At 36.8% G+C, this 24,151-nt stretch overlaps 1 protein-coding gene across 2 annotated transcripts in view; it reads left to right on the forward strand.

Moving 5' to 3' along the window:
- The window catches only part of LOC134843592 (cytochrome P450 3A4-like), a 109,005-nt gene that overhangs the window by 7,867 nt on the left and 76,987 nt on the right, over positions 1-24,151 (forward strand). Inside the window, exons 1-5 of one of the 2 annotated variants that reach the window (XM_063859739.1) lie at positions 5,597-6,450; positions 6,547-6,922; positions 7,358-7,552; positions 7,864-7,989; positions 8,488-8,665. In XM_063859739.1, coding sequence (XP_063715809.1) covers positions 6,116-6,450; positions 6,547-6,922; positions 7,358-7,552; positions 7,864-7,989; positions 8,488-8,665 — 1,210 coding nt within the window. In that variant the 5' untranslated portion in view covers positions 5,597-6,115. Of the gene's footprint in view, positions 1-5,596; positions 6,451-6,546; positions 6,923-7,357; positions 7,553-7,863; positions 7,990-8,487; positions 8,666-24,151 lie in introns of those variants that run through there. The other variant, XM_063859742.1, reaches the window with a different exon arrangement.

Consider the following 24,151-nt stretch of genomic DNA (forward strand, 5'->3'; position numbering starts at 1 on the left):
CCAGTGGCGGAGGCAGAGTTTAGACGAAAAATAGAGCTTGAAATTATGTTGGAGGAGATATATCAAGCTTGGTGGCGGCCTTACTCAGCGCTGCAGTTTGCAGTGAGGAGCCTGAGTAGGGCCGCGGAAAACTCATTGGAAAAGATGGCGGCAGTAAAACTAGTGAAATCGTACACAGATATTAAATCTTGTATTTATAAAAGTTATTTTTAAATTTATTTATTAACATGTTATTTTTGGTATTTTGTGTTTTTATTACAAACGAAATATTTATAAAGTAGAAAAAGAAAAAAAAGAAAAGGCCAATAAAAAGAACTTAAAAAAATTTTATGTTGGCCAAATAAATAGTTTAGTGTTTTTATTTCTTTTTAAATTTGCCAATTAGACTAGATGGAATTGTAGTTCCATAAAAGTTTGTAGGACGATTTGTCCGTTTAGGTTTTTTGGATTCAGAAAGTGATCCAGGTGCGGATCGAGTGTTCTCATAGAAGCTTTCCTGAGAGCTATGAGGGATATTTTTTCCATCAGTAAAGCTTTCTGGTGATTCAGATAAACGAGGGATATCAGGAGGACGGGGAGTATTATATTGTGTTGTTATATTTTGGTGGCGGCGGCCAAAGTCATTTGCGAGATTAGTATTAGGACTTATACTGCGGCTAGGTAGGCGGCGGTGGCCATAACTACTAGATTGACTAGTTGAAGGATTAGGGGTTTTATCAGCAGGATAGGGGGTCGAACTTCGAATAGGTCTAAGATTCTGGTCAATCGCAGTCGCATCGAACAAAGTTCTTAGATGCATGGTTTCTCTGCCTGAATCTAATGAGTGTTCATGAACAATAGTTTTATTTTGATCCTCATTTGTAGGGGTATGATCAGTCATTTGCTGATAACCATTGTTGACTACTGGCCAAAACTGGTATTGTAGATTTTCAACCTGTTTAGGTTTATTGAAAGAGTCGATTTGATGATTTGTTATATGATCATAAAAATCACTTGAAAATAAATCACTAGAGTACTCCTGTAGTAGCTTGGGCATTTGTTGTTCTTTAGGAAAGTATTCAACAATATGATTGCGGTGGACAATCTTTTTTTCGTTAGTGAAATCATTTTGAATTCCGTATGTTACTTCCGTGATTTTTTCAATTACGGTGTAAGGTCCAGATCTCAAATTCAAAAGCTTTTGACTTTTCAATAGTGGTTTGGATCTGTTTTCTAGTAACACTTTTGTGCCTTCTTTTATAGGCCGTCCTAATTTAAATTGATTTCGGAACATGTGGGCCTTATTAGTGATGCGGCGGCAATGGGTATAGGTGTTACTATAAATCAACTTAAAAGCATATTTCTTTTGGTGGTGGCGGCGGCGTCACATTTTGTGAACGCAATAAAATAATTCATGTTTCTGTTTCTATTTGAAATCAGAACATTATCTTGTCAAAAGTATATTGGCAATGAGTTGAATTTCCAAAAAATCAAAAAAGATTCCCCAGTGTCGAAAAACTTTGTACGAAGTATTTTGATAAATAAAAGTAAATTTTGTGATTAAAAACTGAAATTGACTTTTCACTCGAATCCTGAAATAGTTCTGTTTCTCTTTATTTTGATTACAAAATTCGTTTCTTTTTCTCGATTTCTCGAAAAAATTATCTGTGAAACGTGAAATGATCACTCTGGACGAAACCTTTGGAAAACCTTTTGTGCTTATTGCGCTGCTTATTTTACTTGATATCACAACTACCCTTGGTTGAACTGATGAGAATAAAGTTTTTTCGTTGTTGCGATATTCAAAAGTATTTAACAAGTTAAGTTTCCTGAGTTAAAACTACTTAAAAAAGAGTCAATGGAACGCAGGAAGCTTACGGTGTTTGCTTTGATACGAGCAATACTCTTAAGGCATTAATAGTTTTATCACGGAAAAGTTCATAGTACCCGGTTGGTGTGCAAGTATTTAAGAGCGTTTTGTCGAAATCTTTTTTTAAATCAAACTTACTGTTTCTGCAAATGGAATTGAGACACCCGCAGATATTTTTAAGCTTTTTTTGTTTTTGAATAGAAATAAAGCCTACGTTTGCAAAACGTGTGCTATTAAGTATTCGCAAGGCCAATTGCTCGCAGGCGACATGTAGCAGCATTTCAAGGAGCGACAATTTGTCGCAGAGCAATTCGGCATAATACTTAAATAAGAAGCTAAATTAAATTGATTTAGCAAAAGCAACGCAAGCAATGCACAGTGATGCACTGCAAATAGCAAGTGTGTTTTGTTCGAGTCTCACTGAAACTTCGAGTCTCACTGTAAATCAACGGAGAAACTGCATAAAAGTAACTATTCCACAAAAAAATTACAAAACGAAAAAATTTAAGTAATAGAGAGCGTAGAAGTAAAATATTTTAGTTTTTGAATTTTTATTAGGAAAAATCACAGGCCGTTGCTCGCGGTTTTTCATCAGAAAGAATGAACAAATACTCATAAGGGATGAAAAAATTCATTCGAGCAACCAAAAGTTAGCACAGAACATAAAATCTTTTTCGAAACACCTTCACGAATATGACATTTTGGTTGCTCAAGTAAATTCAAAGCCAATAGCGATATGTATAACAAAAACATGGTTCGAGGAAAACTAATTAACTAATTTATTTTGAAGACTAGGGTATCAACCTTTAATTGAATGCTCGAGAAAAAAAGAGGTGGTGGATAATAATGTCCAAATTCTGAGCATTCGAATTGGACAAAAAATTGAAAGAGCATTAAGCTTTTGTGTGTTTATATACCACCCAGAGCAGTTAACACACTAAAATTAGGCAAGCTTCATAAACATTTAAATAGTCTTATAACTGACCACCAGGCAAAACATGAAGTATGTGGTGAGTTCAACTTTAACACGTTGAATGAAAACAAAAGAAAAATGAACTCATAAGAGTACTAGAATTTTGATTTAAAAATTACCAACACTAGACAAGCGACCAGAGAAAGTAGTTTAAAATTTCGTGGTGTATCGATCTCTTTTTCTGCAAAAAAAACATGTCAAATGAAATCAGATCGAACATCAGTAAGCGATCATCAACCTGTAGCACTTGATCTAAACATTTTTAGAGAATCAGAGACTCCCATTCAAAAATATACCTCAAGACCCTGGTATAAAGTGCTATCTAGCTGAAGATCTCAGGGACTGTCTTACAACTGACATCGACACCCGTAAGGATAATATATCTTTAATAGACTGTGATGAAGTTTTTCCAAGACTGCATGAAATTTTGATAGCAAAATTAGATTTGAAATTTACCGAAAAATGTATCTCCAAAGTCGACAAAAAGTTCGGATCGATAATGAAATAAATACGCAGGCACAAAAAAAATCGATTACTAAACTAGTTTGAAAGACTCGGTACATCAACTTTGTGAAAAAAATTTCAAATCCAATCAATTTTCGAGAAAAAATTAACAGCGAAAAAAAGATAGCGATCTGTCACGAAAAATTGAATGCTGAAGCCAATATTCACCAAAAAGATTTTTCAGAATGTACAAAGAAGTACAGGCTTAGTAAAGCAAAAAAATTGTCCAACGGAATACGCTGATATTAGCAAGTTTAATGAGTGTTTTTCTAATATAGGAAAACACCTCGCTGCAAAAAATCTTCCGGCCAGGCAGAAGAACGTTTCGCACTCAATCAAATCTTTTTATTTGAAGCCAAAAACCACGCCAAATATAGAAAAAAAGTCTGAAAATTTGAAACCGATATACAGCCTTGGCCAATGCGACATTAACTATTTTGTTCTATAAAACATCAGCCTGTACTTTTGGAGCTGTTCAAAGCGCTTTTTTCCAAAAATGCTTTTCCGGCCAGGTTTTTGGGAAATGTTAAAAATGATAAAATAATTTCCATGCGGAAAGAAAGTAACAAAAACGATACTGCTTATTTTAGACCAATTACTTTTTACCTGGCAAATTTTTTTTAAAAGCCCGTTTTCAATAGGTTGAACAAATTTTTTGGTTAAATTAATGCTTTCAATCAAAATTAGTCTAGGTTTAGATCAAAACGTGACACGATAGATGATATTTTTTCCTTGAATTAGGAAATAAGTTTTCATTGAAATGATCAAACCGTCGTAACTCATTCTAGAGCTAAAAAAAAACTATTGAAACTGTCGGCTATAGTAGTCTGCTATACTCAATAACTGCGAATCATAAATGCTAAGTAGGACTGTTTTTAATTTACTGAACTCGTATTAGGCAAATAGAAAACAATAGGTCAACATCTCGAGACAAAAGTCAAAAGTTGAAGACAAAAATTTTGGTTTCTATTTATTTTGGTACAGATACAACTTTTAATGGCGGAAAAATAGAAAAACTGAAAAGTTTTAAATATCTTGGAATTACTTTAGATGAAAATTTAACGATCGAAAACCACAAATTTCTTTAAAGAAAAAAAGTAAGCCAGTTTTGTCGGTTTTCTTACAGGCTGAGAAAATGTTTGAGAAAAAAATCAGCTTCTACTGGCCTATAAAACATTTTGTCTTGCCAATTTTACAATATGGAGTCCTTGGTTACGAATCAACTGTTAGAACAAAATTGGAACAGCGAGACATGCTCCTGAAACGACTTGTAAAATTTTTATCTGACAAAACAATTCGAATCAAAAAAGATTATAACACAACAATAAAGAATTTTTTCATTAAATAATTACTCACTTATGAACTGCTAAGTTTTTTTTTGCAAAGTAATGAATGCCAATCTGAAATCTCACATAAATTGTTTACCAAAGAAAAGCAACAGAAAATTTCAGCTAAAGAAAACAAAGCGAGAACTGTCGTATTACACTCGGTTGCTGCCAAAACACGTTACACTTCGGCAGTTTGCTCTTTCTGATTCTCAATTTTACAAATTGATAAAAAGTTTGAAAAACCAGGAACTAAACAACCTCAACCATCAGTTTCTAGATAATTTTATTCAAGCTAGTAGTGATCTGATAAACAATCTGTTTTGTAGTTAAATTATAATAATTCTGGATTTGCCTCTTCACTGTTTTTGACATTATTTTTAATAATCATTATTATGATTATGATTTTTATTAGGAAATGTTATGGTAATCTCGCAAATTCGATAAAACGGTAAAATATTTACCGTTTTTGTTTGCGATCAAGCTGGGTTCTCATCCCATGGTTTTCTTTCCCCTTAACTTTCAGGGTACCAAAAAAAATTAGCCTGAAAACAGGCTCTGAGACGCCTGAAAACAGGCATAATTTAGTTATACGGCGGTATCTCAAGTTATGTTTTTGTAAAAATAAATTCTTCTTTTGTAATTATGTACGTGTGATGACTTAAACAATTTATTATGATAATTATTATTTCTATAATAGCCAAAAATCAGCCCAGTTTTTCTAGTCACAGTGAATTTTAATCACGGTTTTGTAATCCAAAATGATAATATTCAAAAGCTTCAATATCTTTTAATAAGGGTTTTTTTGAGGCAACAAAAATTTTGCGAAGAAACTAATCTCACACGACAATTAATTCTCTCTCTTATAACATGAGGACCAATAATTCAAAATGATTGAATAAGAGACGCATATTGATATCTACCACAGTTATTTTAAAAATTTTATTTGTTGGTATGCAGTATTTGGCGCACAAAAAATGGTTTGTTGGTTTATATGCCACCAATTGAATCATGTTATGTCCATAATTGGTAGGAGCAATGCGCGCTTTTTTTTCATAAATGGAAATACAACTGCATAGCTTTTAGCATAGTATTACGACTGCAGTTTGCAACCCATGTCATAGCTTCATTGCCTTACTCTATATGGTAAACGCTGTGTTAAATACTGCGCATAAGGTAACTATATTTAGTTCCCTGCTGAAATATCTGATAGTTTCAGAAGCGAAGCCCAAAAATGTTTTCTATAATCATAAGTCTTTAGAATACTATTGAGCTGTTCTCCGCCTCAAACCGACTATGTTATTCTAGCAGAGCCATAACCTGTTTCTACCATCAAACTTTTAGTTTGCCTTACTCTTATAGCATTCACTCTCTATAATATAACTTATGACGTTTGACTCAATTCCTATTCCTGATCATTTCAACAATATTTGAGCTACGTTATTTTTAATATACTATGAAGTTATGACTTTGAACTTGAAAATTCCTTCTCTGCCTTCCTTGCCCACCTCCGTTCAACTGAGTGTAGATGAGCTGCTAGCGTGGTGGGGTGAGAGTGTGGCAAGGAAGGGGGTACAGAATGTTCCGAGGTGGGTGTGGGTGGGTGGGTCAGTGTTAGGGGCAGTGCTTTGCTTCCGATTCTATTACCAGTCCACTTATGGTGTCTGGAAAATACAGGGTGTACCTGGACCAAAGCCATATCCTGTTGTGGGTAACATGCTGGCTTGGATGACGTGTAAAGACTTCTTTGACCTGGAGGTCGAGGAACACAAGGAATTTGGATCTAAAGGATATTATGGGTAAGTTCAAGTTCACTCGTAATGCCACAAACAAAAACAACTGTCAGTTTCTTCTTTGCGCGATGTGTGATGTGATTCATACACGTGTTGTTTCAGGATATTCTATGGAAGCAAGCCATCCCTAGTTGTTACGGACCCAGATATCATTGTAGAAGTTATGATCAAAAAGTTCGACTTGTTCCCGAATCGAACTGAGGTGAAGGGATTCGAACCGAAGTATTTTCGCAAAAACATTTCCGATTTACGAGGTGAGGAGTGGAAGAAAGTTAGAAATGCGCTAACGCCGACTTTCACCGGCCTCAAGTTGAAAAAGATGGTACCCTTCATGAACGAAATTGGAATCCATCTTGGCGGGAAGTTTGAGCGAATTCTGGAAACTAGTGCCCAAGAATTTGAATTGAAGCCAATGTTCCGATCATGCACGATGGATATCATTTTGAACATTGTTTTTGGAATAAGTGTCGACTCACAGGTGACCGAAAGAATCAAAAGGAAAAACATTTTTGTCTATATTTTAAACTTATATTAATGTATGTTGATATTAATTTGAGAGTACTAACAATTTCATGATTTGTGTGAGACAAGAAACTAGTAGGACATATTATTCGATTCCAAAATATCCTATGCCATGTTACCCGTTCAACCTTACCCTAATGCCAAGTTCTGCAAGAGTGATGATCAAAGTTGATGATTATTGATATGAGCTCTTTTTGATTTTTTGATTTTTCATTCAATTCATTCGCTAAATGTTAGAACGTCGAAACTTAGGGTGATGAGTTTCTTCAATTTTCAACGAACTTTTTTTCCACTTTTTCCAGCATTCGTAATATATTTAAAATAAGCTACTAATCTTTATTCTTTTTTGTTGTTCCAGCAATTCAGTTAAAAATTGAATGAAGATGTTTAGGCGGGTGAGAACGAAATAGCAAATGCGTGCATGAATATGACACTTAAAAACGAGCAGCTATTCAAGAACCCCTTGCGTATTTTACCGTTCGTGGTGCCTGGACTGGCTAAACTGTGGGGCATATTTGAACCCAACTTGGGCTTCAACGTAGACGCCGGAGACGTCACCGCCAAAATCATGCTGGACATACTACAGGTTAGTTAATTATAACATAGTTAATATTTTGTGTTATCGTTTTACTATGCTGTCACATTTTCTGAGAAATTTGGAGTGAACTTTAGAGTGTGGAAAAATTTGAATTTTTATAAGATTTTGAAATCAGTTTCAAGACTCGTTTCATAACTGCGTTGAGTTAACACCGAACCAGGACGTCTGTATATATAACTTCTTGCTCAAATTTAATTCGGGGCTTCATATATAACATGTGGCGGGAGGAAGAAATTGGGTGGGCATAGGGTTGTTGATGGAATGTGAAGTGTCCCTATGAGCCACATGTGCTGTTGTAGAAGAAGCAGGAGGGCAAGGATGACGCAGAGCGCACCTTCTTCCTACACACTCTGGTGGAGAAGTTCGAACTGCACCAGGCCACAAAGGGCAAGGAGGGGCTGGACTTCGAGACCACAGTCGCACAGGTATGTCAATTTGTATGTGTGTGTGAGATAGAGAGAGAGAGAGAGAGAGAGAGAGAGAGAGAGAGAGAGAGAAGCAGAAGAAGACGAAGAAGAAGAAGAAGAAGAAAAAGAAGAAGAAGAAGAAGAAGAAGAAGAAGAAGAAGAAAAAGAAGACTAAGAAGAAAAACAACAACAGCAACAAGAAGCGGGAGTATATGGAAGAAGCGAGTAAAATGTCCGGATAAAACGGTTGTCTCAAGTATTCAAAGTGTTGACGAAACTTTTTTTTTTGCTTTTCAAATGGGTTGAAAAAGCAATTTAAAGGTAACTTTTTAACATTATCTTCTAAGTACATTGTGCATTTTCGGGCTAATCTTATTATAAAATGAGAAATTTTGATTTGATTATACATGCATCCGACAAGATTTATGATACTTTTTGGAGGCCTTCAAATGTTTCCAATTTATTGCAAATATTTCCAATTTATAAGCTATAAAATGGCTTATTTTGTCTGCCTAGGCACTCATCTTCCTGCTGGCGGGATTTGACACCACTGCCAATCTGTTGATGTGGGTCAGTTACTACCTTGCTCTGTATCCAGAATTACAAGAAGAAGTGTACACTGAGATTTGTTCCCTAGCTGGACCAGACGCAGAGGACGCCACTTACGAAAACGTTAACAAGATGCAATTATTAGGTTCGAACTTGATAAAAATGTTCTAAAACTTCGTACCAATGAATCAACGAGTTTTAATAACAACAAGACTGCTCGTATCAGGGCGAAGCCCTGAATGTTCCGACTGCCTTTTAAGGTTTATGGAGCAGCAGTAAAAGCATAAAAAAATTAAATGAATTGAAATAAAATGAAAATTTTTTCTAAAATTTGAATTTTTTTGTGAAAATCATCCCCCCACACGCCATATAAAGTACAAAAAGAGAGATTTCGTTCCTTGTATTAAATCAATTATGGCAAATAAGCTTCGTTCAACCAATTTGGAACGATTTATAAGACGGATTAAATCTCCGCTTACGCGTTAATAGCGCGAATTATATCGCGCGTTAATTGTCCCAAATTGGTCAAAATGACCAAAATGGCAATCTTTAAACCCTCATAACTCTACGAAAAATGATCACAGGTGAAAATTTTTTTCAAATTTAAGCTCAGGACAACAATACCTTTTGAATGATAAAAAAAATTCCGTCAAAATTGGCTAGTTAAAAGTCGAAATTTATCTGAAGAAAAAAAAAACCCACCCCGAGCACAAATATTCCGTTACTTTCGTGTCGAAAGTCGGAACAGTAAGCTTCTTTTAACCAATTTGGAACAATTTCTAAGACGGATTAATTCTCCGCTTACGCGTTAATAGCGCGAAATATATCGCGCGTTAATTGTCCCAAACTGGCCAAAATGGCAATCTTTAAACCCCCGTAACTTTACGAAAAGTTATCACAGGTGAAATATCTGAAATAAATTTGAGCTCAGCACAACAATACCTTTCGAATGATATTAAAAAATTCCGTCAAAAATGGCTAGTTAAAAAGTCGAAATTTGTCTGAAGAAAAAAAAACCCACCCCGAGCACAAATATTCCGTTACTTTCGTATCGAAAGTCGGACCAATAATCATGATGATTTGCGTGCAAAATTAGTAATATAGAACAAGTTTATTAAAAGTGCAGCTTCCAAGCCTGATATAACGTCATTAGACTTAATGACTCGTTTCCAAAAGTTACTGAGCTGAAGCTTTTTTCAATTTCTTCAAATTTGTAAAAATTAAAGATTTCAGGCAAAAAACGATCAACAAAAGAAAAGCAGACGATAAATATTGCTCCGCAGTTAAATTTTCCGTAGCTTTTGGCTAGCTTAATTGAATATGAGATTCGCCATGTCATCACTTCTCCTTACAAAATTATCCAAAAACTGTGGTTGGTTTCGAGATTTTTTGGTTAATTTTTTTGGTTGTTATATTTGGTAAGTTTTTGGTTGCTTTCAAAACCACCATGGTTTTGTATAGAGGAATTGAACAACTTTATATTTTAATTAAGGCCGTTTTTGTGTTTTTTTTTGGCACTGGATTTTAGCTGTTTGGCTGGGTGTCTTTTATTGATTATCATTGTGGTGGTGCTATTGTCTTGTGTTAGCACAGATTTCGTATTAACGAAAAAAGTTATAGTTCCAATTGATGGCACTTGGCCAAACTATGCTCGATATTACCATGTTTAGACGTCGTTATGATCTTATCTGAAACAGTATGTTTTAATGAATTCACGTTGATAGCACAGTTGATAGCACAGTTCGTAAGATACATTATCACTATAGTAGTTTACGCTAACTTCATGGCACACTTCTTAGACCAGTTGACGCAAAAAGTTCCCTATGAAATTGAGCTTTCGGGACTCTCAGACGACCCAACCACCTACGGAGTGGGACGACGGAGCAATAGTTTGAAATTGAACATATTTGCGAAGACAAGAATGACCTTGAATACATTATCAAGATGAAAACCGACAGCATTTGTCTTACCGGCAACTCTAGTAGAGAAACTGGCCGTGGATGGTGAAATGGCAGTGAATTAAAGAGATGGTAACTTTCGAAACAAACAGCCTGGAACAAGGTGGGAAAACAAAAGTGAAGAGGCGCGAAAAAGAGGAGTATTATGTGATAACTTTCCATGGGATACGGCGAAGAGAATAGCAAAGTCAATTGTTTTTCTTTCACTTAGAAGAGTGGCAGAAAGTTACTTTGCGAGACGTTATCCGAGGGTAGATACTAACGACGGCTCCATACAATGATGACGTTTTGGCAGTATTTGGAAGTGGTTTCCAGAAAACCCCGAGAAATCGGAAGTTTGAAGGATACGTGTAGTACCAGTAAAATGTGACTGAACGCAGCTTTTCTGAATGTCACCTGAGGGGCCTGAATTAACACTACGAATTCAGGGCAGAAGAAGACGTGATATAATCGTAAAAATTCTGTTAAACTCAGAGAATTAAGGTCAACTCATAAAGGAAATTGTTACTCCTGAAAGTAAACAATGCAATTAAAGCAAACACAGAAGAACACATAGATTCCGAGATAATGGCCGATACAGTAACCCATTTAGCGGAGATCTGAACTTCGTGCAACGAAGAAGTGGGATTCGACGAGGGAAGCCGTGCAATGCATGCGGAAACTCGTGGCCGGCGCAGCCATTTCAATTGCCCTGTCATTGGTCAAGATTGCAGGAAATGTGGCATGAAGAATCACTTTTCTATGACATGTAGGTGTAAAAGCCGACAAGGCCCATTAGTGTTAACTCGAGTGGCAGAGGAGTACGAAGTATGTCGAGAGGTGGACGCGAAACTAGACCTCTGTTCCATGGCAAAGTTTATCATGTCGATGTTAAAGAACAAGACAATCGCCAGGGCGAGATATTTTATGATGAAGAATCAACGAATCTTATAGGGTTGGAAAACAGTTACAACTTTACGATTCGGTGTCATCGGATGGTTGTGGTGTGAAAATAATTTATGAAGTAAGCTAAGGGTGAAAAGTAGTGGAAGAATCCAAGATCCCAAATTGGAGTAGTAGAAGAATTGAATATTCCAGTACGAAATGCCAAAAGATAGAGGCATGCAAATCATTTTCATCAGGACACGAATACAAGTAGACAATAATGAATTTATAATTGTAGTGGGCAGTGGCAGTAATACGAGCTTGATGCCACGACATATGGCAGCAATAACCAAAAAAAACTCTTATTAGGCGTTTTGGCAAAAATCAGACAGGGTACTATGCGAATAGAACCAGCATGACAGCCAGAATCACGGCACCATGATATGCGATACCCAAGTCAATGGATGGCTGGTGAGAGATCATTTTCTGGACAGTGGTGTATGAAAAAAGGAAAAAATATATGGTTCGTGACTTGTTCCAAGGTCGGAGCTTGAAGGTGTCCTGAAAATTACCACCCGCAGTATAGATGAGTTGACTCTGTACCAGCCTCGTTTGGACGACAAGGAGATCAAGAACCTCAGGAGTGACGTTTTGGTTGAAAACTGAAAGAAACGAACCAAGATGTTGGAAATACAGCAATTACCACAGACTACAGGCTTATCATAGTCAAATTCCTGGAGGAGAAGCTCAGACTGGGCACAGTTGAGGACAGGACTAGCCGGCCAATTGCAAACGTTGCAAAGAAAACGGGCTATAGAATTCGACTGAACACAGTGCTCGCAGAAAAGTCCGAGGAGTTGCACGAGTTTCTGAACGTTTAAGGAGTGAACAACAAGTCAATAACAAATATTAACAAGTCGGGAACAAGGACGCAGCGATCCGAAATTCAGATTTGGCGAGGACATGACCACCAGTACTTAAAAAACCCATTGTACAGATTTGCGGCTATAATGGAAGATTCCATGGCGACTAGAAAACAGAAGATGATCATCAAGGACCGTGACGTGATAAAAAATTGAGAACAAGAGCGCAAAGCCATAATTGCCAACTAATTGTGAAGCTCAAGGGTACAATAACTAGAAATGTAGTTGGATGAAACGAGGGGACCGCTGCGGGTACAAGAGAGCAATTTGGTTACGGAAATTCATGATAATCAGCCAGAGACGGAACCAGTCCACAATTCGATCAATTCGATAGCCCGGAAAAGGAGTTTGGAATCGAAGCGCGCCAGGACCATCGTCAAGAGTGGTACTAAATTGGCAAGATTTATCACCAACTCAGGAAGTGGCTAAGACTGTATCGTCGAAACTCGCATGCTTGTCGGTGCGTATCAGCAACAGAGTGAGAAAGGCAAGAGTGATTGAAGGAGAGGTCCCGTTTTGATGTATGGTCAAGAAGTTTAATCTCAATCCAACCATAATGAGAATCATGTTAAAGCTCATATCCCTCTGAAAGTTTTTTTGAGATAAAATTAAAATTTCTGGTTCGGAATGACAACCTTCATCGTAAAAAGGAATAGTCTGAGGTAATGTAAGCCATTCTGCAAACAGCATTTCGTTCGTTGACTTTTATTGACGCGGTGATATGAGTGCCGGAATCATAGGGTTGGCTTTCGCTTCAGATATACACAGTTGAAGTCAAAACAGTCCGTGCTAATTTAAGGTATAATACATGTCAGCAATTTGCCAACTTCTGGTTAATCTATTGATTGCAGCACTACTCTTTATTTCTGCTTCGTTGAATTTTGATTAAATATAACTTTCATTTCTTCGTTTTTGTGAACATGTTGATAAGAAGCCGTCCAAAATTTTGAGTTTTATTTTTTTTCCTGATGATTTTTGGCTTTTCGACATCATTTAAAATTTTTGTATCTCCTTAGTAGTATTGTAATCCGCCGTGTGTCCTTAGGGGGGGGGGGGGGGAGTTTCGACGGTAGGGGTCTTTGGGGTCCTACCAAAAGTAGGGTCCAAAAGGACCCATCTTTTTTAAAGACCTCAAATTACCCTGCCCGAAATAAAAAGACCCCTCTCTTAGGACACCCGACAGACAAAATACTTTGGTATTTGTTTTCGCGCGGTGGTTAAACTTAATCCCTTCCAAACTTTCCCACCACTAAATAAGTATGGGTATATCCGGCTGCGGTTTTTTCGCTTATTTTTATCTAAAAGCTAATCCTTTTCGTTCATATAAATATGAGTTTACATAAAGTACCATTCATATTTCCTTTTAAAAATTTTTGGTAATTATTGTTCGTTTCTCTTTTTTATTTTATTTTCAAACTTATTTCCAAGTCTCCCTTAATTTCAACTTGCACCATTTTGATTCTTTTAGCCTTACTATTAGCTTACTTTGGGAAACTTCGCTCTTGCTTCAATCCTTCGCTCCTGCTTCAAGGGTAAGTTGCAATTACCAGTCTCTTTTGCGCCGGTCTATTTAACTTAAAACAATGTTTGTTGAATGTTTTATATTTACAAATGTACAGCCGTAATTCCAAGTAACAAGGCAATTTAGCCGACATTTTCAAGTGAAAAATTTTATTGATCAACTTTATCAAGTTTTCTAATTTTTTTCTGACTAGAACGAACAGACGCTTCTGTTAGAATGAATGGATTATTGATAGGCGGAGGGTCTCTTGAACTGCTAGCTGCGCCTTCTTCTTGAAGCTCTTCCTCCGTATAGCTTTCTTGAAGAAAGCCCCAATCTGGGACCCGGAATTCCGGCGATTGCCAGCTTTCGCTGTTTTCGCTGCTATAAGTCGGGGTATTTGTCAACTGTGAGTTTGCCCACTCGCTTTCTTCCGCAATGGCCTCGAAGAACACATTTTCTTCTGTAGACCTGTGTCCAAAGGGCAATGTAGCTATCCCGTCGAATAGTAAGAACCGCTTACTATCGAAGGGTGAAAGGGCAATTCGGTTCTGCGCTATGGTTATGTTGGTATGGGCTTTCGATTTTATTGAGTAGTTGTATATACGAAGGGTTTTTCCACTCAGTAATGTTTCCCTGAACCTCTGGTGTGTAAGTTGCTGCTGGGAGTGTTGTACTACTCCTTTTGCACTCCTTTTGCTAGTTGAATCTAAATGAAGAACAAAGATTAGCCCATAAACATATTTTAGCTTTGTAAGCCCAGTTCTAGTATTAATAACGAAAACGGTTCCCAAATTTGAATATTTTGAAGACTCAATATCTAATAACATTCCAATTTTTTCAATTCCAAAAAGTTTAAATATCTTAATTCATTCCAAATCATAAAAATTCCAAATCGTGTCATTATCAAAAAATCATTCCATGTCAAAATTTTAAATTTGTTCACGTCAAAAGTTACAAAAGGGCGTTTGTGGTGAGTATTTGTTTAAAACATTTTAAATGATGAATGGTTCTTCATTTTAAGTTTTTAAATGAAGAATCAGAGCCTTTCAGGGCTAGTTATGTCTAATTAAATTGACAGGGGTCAACAAAAGTTATTAATTTGGTCCCAACAAGATCCAAAACCCCAATGAAGGGAACCCTTAATGTAAAGAAATGGAGGGGGCTTGGAGAGGTGCTTTTTTTTTCAATACTAACCTGCATATTTCAACGAGTAGAGCTTTGGTTTCAACGCGATGAATTCTGCAATGATTTTTCCCGTCGCCTCGTCCTTAAATTTCAATACAACCTTCTTATTCACATTGCTGAATAAGAAGTGATCGCTTGGGTAGTTGGAAAAATCGAAACTATCGGTCAGTTTTTGCAGATCTGCGTATACGTCTTCGGTTTTCATCGCATAAATAAACGAATCTGTGTCACTGTATAGCAGTTCAAGGTTCATGCTTGCTTTCATTTGCCGATAATGAAAGTAAAACCTGAATCTTTTCGACAAATCCAAAATACTTGCACCAATTATCATGGGTTTGTCCCACAAAATACTCGTTACAGCAAAAAACAAACAGTAGCAACTTCCTCGTCGATTATCTGGAAGCTTTTCATCGTGCTCAAAGCTGTTTTTTGAAGCAATTCTCTTTCATTTCTAATAATTTCTAGTTTTTTGCGTCCTAGTTTTAATTCCATAGTTTTACCGAATGCTGAATTTACGATGAGCTTGTAAAAGTTCTCTTCAAATTTGTTGCGCGCTGACATTCTCAATTGAGTGTTTAAATCGACAAAGGGCTCCATCCATCTACCTTGACGAAATTTTAAGTTCTTAATCAATTTGGTAACTCTTAAGCCTAGTTCTATATAGAGTTTTAAAGTAAGGTAGTGCAGAACGTAGCCTTCCTTTGGATCTAATGTTTGAACCAGTTTTGGTACCTTTGGTAGCGACGTGACCCCCATCTCCCCTAACATCTGTATTTGCTCGTTACTTAGTTTATCCGTGCCGATAACTTCACGTGAGGGGGCTAGCGGGTAGTCTGCAAAGTAATCTTGAAGTTCTTCAGGTATACTGAGATCCACTTCCAAAATGTATCCCCACTCAGATTTATCGTCGGTTTGCAAAATATATTCGAGACTTTCCTCAACTATTGAGAAATATTTGATGGGAAGCGGACAGTGTTTCATAATACCCCCGTATAAATTGTTAGCGTCTATATTCAATAGATAGCTAGAGGGCTCTTCAGGATTGTAGTCTTTGAGGTATTTGTTGTTGGCTTTAAAAAAACGGCGTGCATATATCGATGACATCCCTCCCCGTATCATTTTTTGAACCATGTTCAAATGCTCCCTTTCAGTAAGTAACTTGAGGTCTGCATTGCAGACTTTTAAGAATGCATCGCATGAGAGGTTACTAGCCGTGAAGTAGCATGCACAATCTAATCCGTACGTTTCGTAACAAACTTCACGAAAGGCTTCGAATACTGAAGCGATTAGTAGTACGTCCGTTGCTAGGTATACATCATGGTACTCGCCTAGTGATGCGCATTTCATTTCGGCGAAAACTTTAATGGCATGGTTGTACTGATTTTTCGAAACACTTATTTCCCCTCACTGTAAAGTGTTGCTCCACATTTTTCTAGGTGGCAGTCGGGTTTCTCGAAACTTTTCAAAACTACTAAAGTATGAATACGGGTAGAAAACTTTTTGTTTTAGCAATGCTATCTGTTCTGATGAGTAACCAAGTTCTTCAATATAATTTTCCAGTAGGAAAAATTTTTCTTCCGGCAAGTATTCGACAAGTTTTGAAAGGGGGGACAGCATGAATTTATAGGAGTCTATGAAACGTAGATTTTCATACACTTTTTTGAGTTTTCCGTTTTTATCGGTGTATGATTTGATATAGACCGACATAGTGAGTGATATATACTTCTCCTCAGTGGAAGGGATCACTGAGTAAGTGTTTTCGGGGTTACTGTTTGAGAGCGCTTTTATAATGAAATGCAGATCATAGTTTGACAAGTTATGCGCTATTACGGGTATATAGTTCGCCGTTTTTCGATTGATATTGCATTCGTTATGCGCCCACCCCAAAAACTTGTTGGTATAGTGACAGTGATCAAGTACAACTTGGTCATTGTCAGCAAATTCTGTTTCACATATCCAACAAGTGTGCGCTTCTTCACGCGTGCAACTTGGTGTGCCAGTGAACGTGTAATATTTTCGTTTTTCGAGGTATATTTGTTTCGCCAAAGATTCGAGCGAGGCGATCAATTCCTTCATAACATTTTCTCTTCTCTTCAGTTCAAACTTTAAAACTTCACGCTTCCCAAATTCAACAACGGCCAGAGCGTAACCGCATGGTTGATGAATCTCTAGTGTTTGGGTGCTAGATTTTTCGGGGTCGGGTTGCGGTCCGTATACGGGTAGTAGTAGCAATTCGAGGTCAAAGTAAATAACTCTCGGTACGTACCAGTAAGCAGTTAAATTTTTGAAACGATGAGTGTCCTTTCCCGGTTTTGGCATAGTGATTACCACTCCCTCGTCTTGGTAGCACATTTCCTGGTGCCTTTGTAGTGTATCGATGGATGAACATGTATGGAAGCATTTGCGGCAAATTTGGTTTCGGTCTCGGTGTAGTTTTCCACGCACATATTCCACAACCCTCATCAAATCAGTGATCAGCACATAGTGATGAGTCTGTCCGTTGCTGAGTAGTAGTAGGTCAACACATAGATCACTTGAGTATTTGCTGGACACTCTCAAAGGTAGCAATTCACCTTCTTTGTACCTAATGAAAACAAACAATTGAGTGCTCGGGTTTCTGGATGAACGCAATGTGTTATACATGATTAAACAAATGTTTTGTCAAAAAAAAATCAATGCTCACCGGAATACATTGACTTGACAGTTGTTAAGTTGTTCAAATCGGTCAATATCATATAGTCCCATTGGCATCTCGTACCAGCCTTCAATTTTCACAACATGTTCTTGGGAGAGCTTGTAATTTTTCAGTTTGTTTCGATGTTGGTAGCTTTGGGCAGCAGGATAAAGAGCAGTTGTGGTCTCTGAATATCGATCATGGTACGCGGCCACAAAGCAGTATAGAAAGCACTTCTGATCGTTTCTCGTTTTAATGTTGGTGAAACTCTGTTTCACCGGTTTCAATGAATCGGGAAGGTCAATGTATGAGCCAGCACTGATAGGAGAAAATGCTGCAAAACTTACAGCCAACTTTTCAATGCGCTCCACAATCCAACCGCTGCCGTGAGAAGCGAACGTGTTGATGGCATTGACCATATGCTCAATAATTTCCAAATATGTCTCTTTCTCGATTCCATTGAAGAAGACATTGATCATCTTAGAATTCAGATATAACATTGTCTTCCCGTGGCGTAACTCCCCGTCACCAGTTTCGTTTGTATCGCTCGAGAACTTTATCATACTCACGTCCACATGCAGTTGAAATTTACAGGGTCCTTCCTGCACTCTTTCGTCTATCAACGCATCAATTTCCTCTTTGTTTCGCATAATTACATTCATCAGATCCAATTCATCCTCCTTAACGCTCAACTCGTATCGTCTTAACTTTCCCCTAAACTCAGTTTCAGTTGGAGCAGATGATGTTCCCACCTCATTTCCGGGAGTCCAAATGGGTAGTTGATGGTTTTTCGACATATGTTGCCGGAACTTCTCAACCGAGAGGAAGATTGTATGACAGTAGATACAAAGACTATCAGTTGAGACGTTGTGAGCTAGCTCGACATGCTCCCTAGCTTCTGCCAGCGAGCTGAAGGATTCTCGACATTCGTCACATTTAGTTGGTGGCGGTGGGGCTGCGAATATCTTATGGATATTTTGTTCATGTCGTCTCAAGTTCCTTGGTGAACTAAAGACTTTCGAGCAGGTCGAACAAAGGTCTGGTGTCTGTTTTCCACTTGAGTTAGGCATTGTTGGTTCAAGATTGAGTGTTCAGAAATTTTTCAAGTTTTACCAAAGCTGATTTTGACAAAGCAAAAGCGAGAAGTGAAAAGTTTTTCAAAAACAAAATTTGGATCAAGACTCTATTAATTAAACTCAATTACGTGGGTGAAGCATAAAATCAACAGTGGCTTTGAAGTAGTTGTAGTTTTGGGGCTTTATTTGGTTTTATGAAATGACTGTCAATTCGATATTGGGTAAATGACTCAACTGTATTAAACAGCATAAATACTTGTGGTTAGAGTAGCTGACAATTCCACGAAGGATCAACCCGGGAATGTTCTTTCTTTTACCTAAAGTGTGTGAATGTTAACACCCACTGCTATTATCAACTTCCCTGTTTAGTCAACTTGACTAAATATTGAAAATATATTTGAATTTTTTTGCCAAGTTTTTTTGTTTCAACCAAAATGGTAACCCACCAATCAAGTCAAGCAAGGAAGACCCACCAATCAAGTCAAGTCAAATATACCTGACAAAAATGATAAAGTATAGTTGAGAATTTTGTTCATTTCTCAAATAAATTAGTATTCTATGACAAATTTCACATATAGTTCATCAAAAGATTGATGCAGGGCCGTTTGGTACAGTAGGCAATAACTACCCGGCAGTGCTATTCATTAGGAACCTCTGAAACGCTTGCCCCACTGTAATGTTGGGTCAAAAATTTGAGATGTTTCATTTTTAGTTCATATTCTTGTAGTGAAAAAAAAAAAAACAATAATTACAAAAAAACTTTTTTGTCTCCAAATCCAATGAAACCTGGTCCAATCAATTTGTCGTGATTTATTGGACAGGGTTGTAACCCATGTTGAAAAATCGAGAAAAAAAACATTTTGAATTTTTCAACCATTTTAACCTGAAAATGAGTATTATTAAACGTGAAATCTGTTATAGACATGTAATTTTATTATATATAATGCTTTATACTGGCTCATACACTCTCTAAAGTCTACTCCTAAGAGTCCTGGCTAACCCCACCAGGCTGTAGACATATTAGAGAGAGAGAGAGAAAAAAAAACAAAAACAGAGAGTGTAAAGAGCCAAAAGTAACTATGGTTGATTAACCGGCAGAATTGCTGGACCCATCCATAAATAGCTTTCTTTTGAAAAAGCTATATCTCAAAAGGGATAATAATGGGGTTTATGGATCGTCAGTTCTCTCTCTCTCTCTCTCTCTCTTTATCTTTTTCTGTGTTAATATTTATATTTTGAAAACTATTATGAAAAAACATAACAAAAACATTTTTATGTTTTTTGTTTCAACATCATTAGATAAAATCTTAGGAAGAGTATTCAGTTTATTTTTTTTTAATTTTTCGAAATGAGCATTAAAAAAACTGATATAAATAAGTTGGATTTGACCAGAAATTTATCAAAATTTATACTTTTAGACTTTTATGCCGACTTTTTAAAGTTATTTTGATTTTTTTCTATTAATTTTTTCTTTTGTTTTTATTTCCTTTCTATTGATTGAAAATCACAAAGCAAACTTTAAATTAGAAAAAAATCATAAGCAAAACGTAAACAAAGATTCAGCCACAATAATAAAACTTATCAAACTAAATAATAAACCCCCAAACTGGTGCACTCTCGGTGGAAACAAAGTTTTTTTTGAGTTTTCAGAGATCTCTAAATTGCAGTTTGCGTTTTTTTGGCGCAAAGCAAGCATTGATAGGCGGCGTCTCAGCCACTAAGTTTGGTGCAGTGGGACTTTGACTGCCGGAAGAAGAAGTATGCTGCTGCTGTTGTTGAGTGATTGAAAAAATATCCGGTTTTATTGGGGTTTTGGGCGTCTGCTGGTCCTCATCTTTTTTCTCTGTTGAATCTGGTGATTCAATCGAGTCAATGTTCCAGTAGCTTTCTCGCTCTGCTAAATCTCTAATGGATCCTTCCTGATTTTCGTAAAAGGGGATCGATTGGCAATCGTAGTTAAACAGTATTTTTCTCGGTGAACGATCAAGGCAAGTAGGGTCTTGAATATCTGTGCGCTTCAGCGCAGGATACGATTCAGTCACACAGCAACTCTCGTAGACCTGTTTTCTGTTTTGTATGAGTATACCAATTTGATCTAGCAAATAGTTGGGTAACATCATATGGTTTTTAGTGACCCATTCATCGAATTCTCTGCTTCCTGGATCAAGATCGTTAAAAGGACTTGTTTTTCGATGACGCATTTTCCGTTCCTGTTGAACCACTACGATAGAATCTCTGGTATAAGTTTGGTATAATATAGCTCTTTCAAGAGAATTAATTGAAATGATTTGCAGTGGATTTGCCATCGTTGAAAATTTTGTATTGACTGATTTTGAGAGATTGAATAAAAATAGTGAGTAGATTTAGTTTGACCTACCACTTTTAGTTTTTTATTGCTGGTAGTCTAAGATTTAGCCAATTACCATAAATCTGGTTTTGTGAAATTTTAATATGTTTTCACGGCTTTTGCAATTAAGTAGAAATGTGAACGCTTTGAAAATCTATACTTCAAAGAAACAGCATGGCGCCTTTTTATGATACCCTAAGCACAAAATGACAAAAATTTTACACTTCAAAGAGATAACATGCATGCCGCCAGGGTAAAAACGTTGAGATTTATGAGCTAAAACGGGAATTTGCCAGACAGATGCAAGCTAATGCTATCTCTACTTCAAATAGAGTGCATGACGCCTTTTTTTATTTCCCCCGGACGAGGGGCTTTAAAGGTCTCCACTTCAAAGTGAGTACATGTATGCCGACATGTAACATTAACTGAGATTTATGACCCATTCAAGTGCTTTGCAGACAGAAATGACAGATGCAATAAACACGCTTTTATCTTATACAAATCCAATTGCAAAAACTAATTAAATTCTCCCGCTATAGACTGAAGGGGCGCCATAAAAGTAAATCCACAGATATTTGTTTATCTTCTATCCAATTCATTATTCATTTCATTCTATCATAAAACAGTTGAACCAACAAGTCACTACCGTTACCACCACCACTATGTACTCGTCGCTAGAAAATGATACAGACTTTTACGATGATTTTCAAGATATATCTTCGGCAGAAAAACGCATTGTACGGGTTGGAACGAAAACTTTTGACAAAACGGGTACATATATCACAGTTAAGTTATATAAAAAGAATGAAGATGGTGTATTTAAATGTTATCAAGCAGTGACCTTAACGACAAGAGAATTTGATTGTTTGGCAGATAATTATTCAAAGATTAAAAAATTGGTTAAAAAACAAACTGGTGAAAAGACTTCATCTTCTTCCTCCTCCTCCTCATCCTCCTCAGATGTAAATGATAAACATCATAAAAGACGATACACGTCAAAACGATTAGTCCCTCCCAAAAAAAAATGTGCTGAAAGTGGCGATGAAAACGATGCTGATGATGAATATTCGAATCATAAAAAGTGTAGAGTTGCCTGAAACAGAAAAAAAAACGTTTGAATAATTTGATTTAACCAGCAGAATGGTTGAAGCAATGTATGAGCAGTCGCCTGAATTTTTTAAAAAATTTCGAAAGAGTTTTAAATTTTTTATTCCGAGCAACGAACCCGACGCCTCACAACTCCCTCTAAACACAAATTTTGCATTTGCAACCCACTCAATTCAGAACGAGTCTTGCGCCCAATTGCTCGACAATGACCATCCCCACATCCATGTTCTCATCGAAGTAACCAAGGATTGTGTCGACGTAGTGAAAAAATGACCTCAACCACTTTCGTTGTACCTTGTCTACTCTCATCTTTCAAGCATCTAATATTGGGTTGCAGTAAACTTCACCTATCGGGACCCCTGATGGAAAAATTAAAAATTGCTGTCAACTACAACAATTCTATTAACAACTCAACTGACATTGGTGGTGCTTCTCTACGAAGAAGATTGCCACAAGTTTGCTTTGCTTCACAAACTCGATCCATTCAAACTCAAACTGATTTAATCACTAATGTAACAATTGAACGCTTCATTAATATTTTGAATGTGATAATGCCGCTGAGTTTTCTAAAATTATTGATATCATTTTGAGTGGGTATGGTCGTTTAGAGATTGATTCAAATACTTTGTTTGTTAAATTTATAATGGAAAAAAAATTTAAACTCTGAAAACGGTTTTCAGAGCCTGCGATAACGCCAGAGGCAAGTGTTCTAGCAACCATAAAACATGTTTTTTTCTTAAAAATAAATTATAAATCATTAAAGAAATGCATCAGTATCACAAATTTATAACATCATATGTTTAGCAAAACGCATCATGTCATGGTCATTAACCTTGAAACCTATAGGAAATTTAGATGAAATTATAACATGAGCAACATAAATACAATAAAGTCCGCACAAGACCGAGTTAGCTGATTGGATTGGCTTATTCATCAGTATTTGGTTTCCCTCATGGATAGAACGTCTCATATTTTTGTATACATGTGGATAGTTGTGTAGGCTTCGTCCAAGAGGATCTGCAAAAAAGATTTGACCACCAGCTTGAGCAAACAGTAACCAATGAGTTCCTGGCTGGTCTGAGTTTGATGCGTTCACTATCATGAAAGTATTGTCACGTTTCAATGTTGTATTAAATGCTAAGTTAGCGGGAAAAATGCCACAAAATCGATGTTTCAAATGCTTGCATCGGTGAATAAGCTCAGTAATCTGTAAATTGTCCATTTTTTTTCACCGAGTCAACTCATTAGAGTGTTTTTAGCTATTTTTCTATCGGAACGCACGTAAACTGTGATTCACGCTCTCCCATGAAAAGTAACTCTACATTTTCCCCCAGCGGTGCATCAAACTTCAGTTCTACTGAAATGGTGCAATGGTCAATTCAGGATGAATAAAGTCATGTGAAGCCTCCTGAGTAGATGTGAGATCAAATGCCATAATATAATGATTGTGATAATTAGCCAAACTGATTCCATGACTATTGTTGAAAACAAAGTCTAGAGCTTCCAATGTGTTATAGTATTTTTTTTTGTTATCAGTCGTTGACACAGGAGTTCCTGCAATGGGCAGACCGTTTCGGTAAACAATGATTTCATTCAGCTGAAATTTTGATAGTGAAACGGGTTTGTTCGGTTAGTTTCCAGGTATGCTGTATTCGAGCTCATTGCTAAAATCATTCGACGAACTGGCTCTTTGGCAAAAACGTCTTCTTGTCGCCAGCTTTGCACGCCAGTTGTGGCCAAAAAAGTTCTCGGTAAAACTTCAATATAATTGTATATTGCGGGTGTTTTCAACAGAATTTTTTTTCTATCGACGATAGCACAAAATCGGTTACTGTCATTTTGCGCACATATAGGTTAGCCTCTGTGATTTCAACACGGTAATGTTTATCTCTATGCTCAGACATGATAACAAAGTCATTAGGAGATCGTCTCAGAGAAAGTCTTATTGTAATACCGCTGATAAGATGTTTGTCACATGATAAAAATCACAAGC

Source organism: Symsagittifera roscoffensis, chromosome 4, assembly GCF_963678635.1.
Source record: "Symsagittifera roscoffensis chromosome 4, txSymRosc1.1, whole genome shotgun sequence".
Taxonomy (NCBI): domain Eukaryota; kingdom Metazoa; phylum Xenacoelomorpha; order Acoela; family Convolutidae; genus Symsagittifera; species Symsagittifera roscoffensis.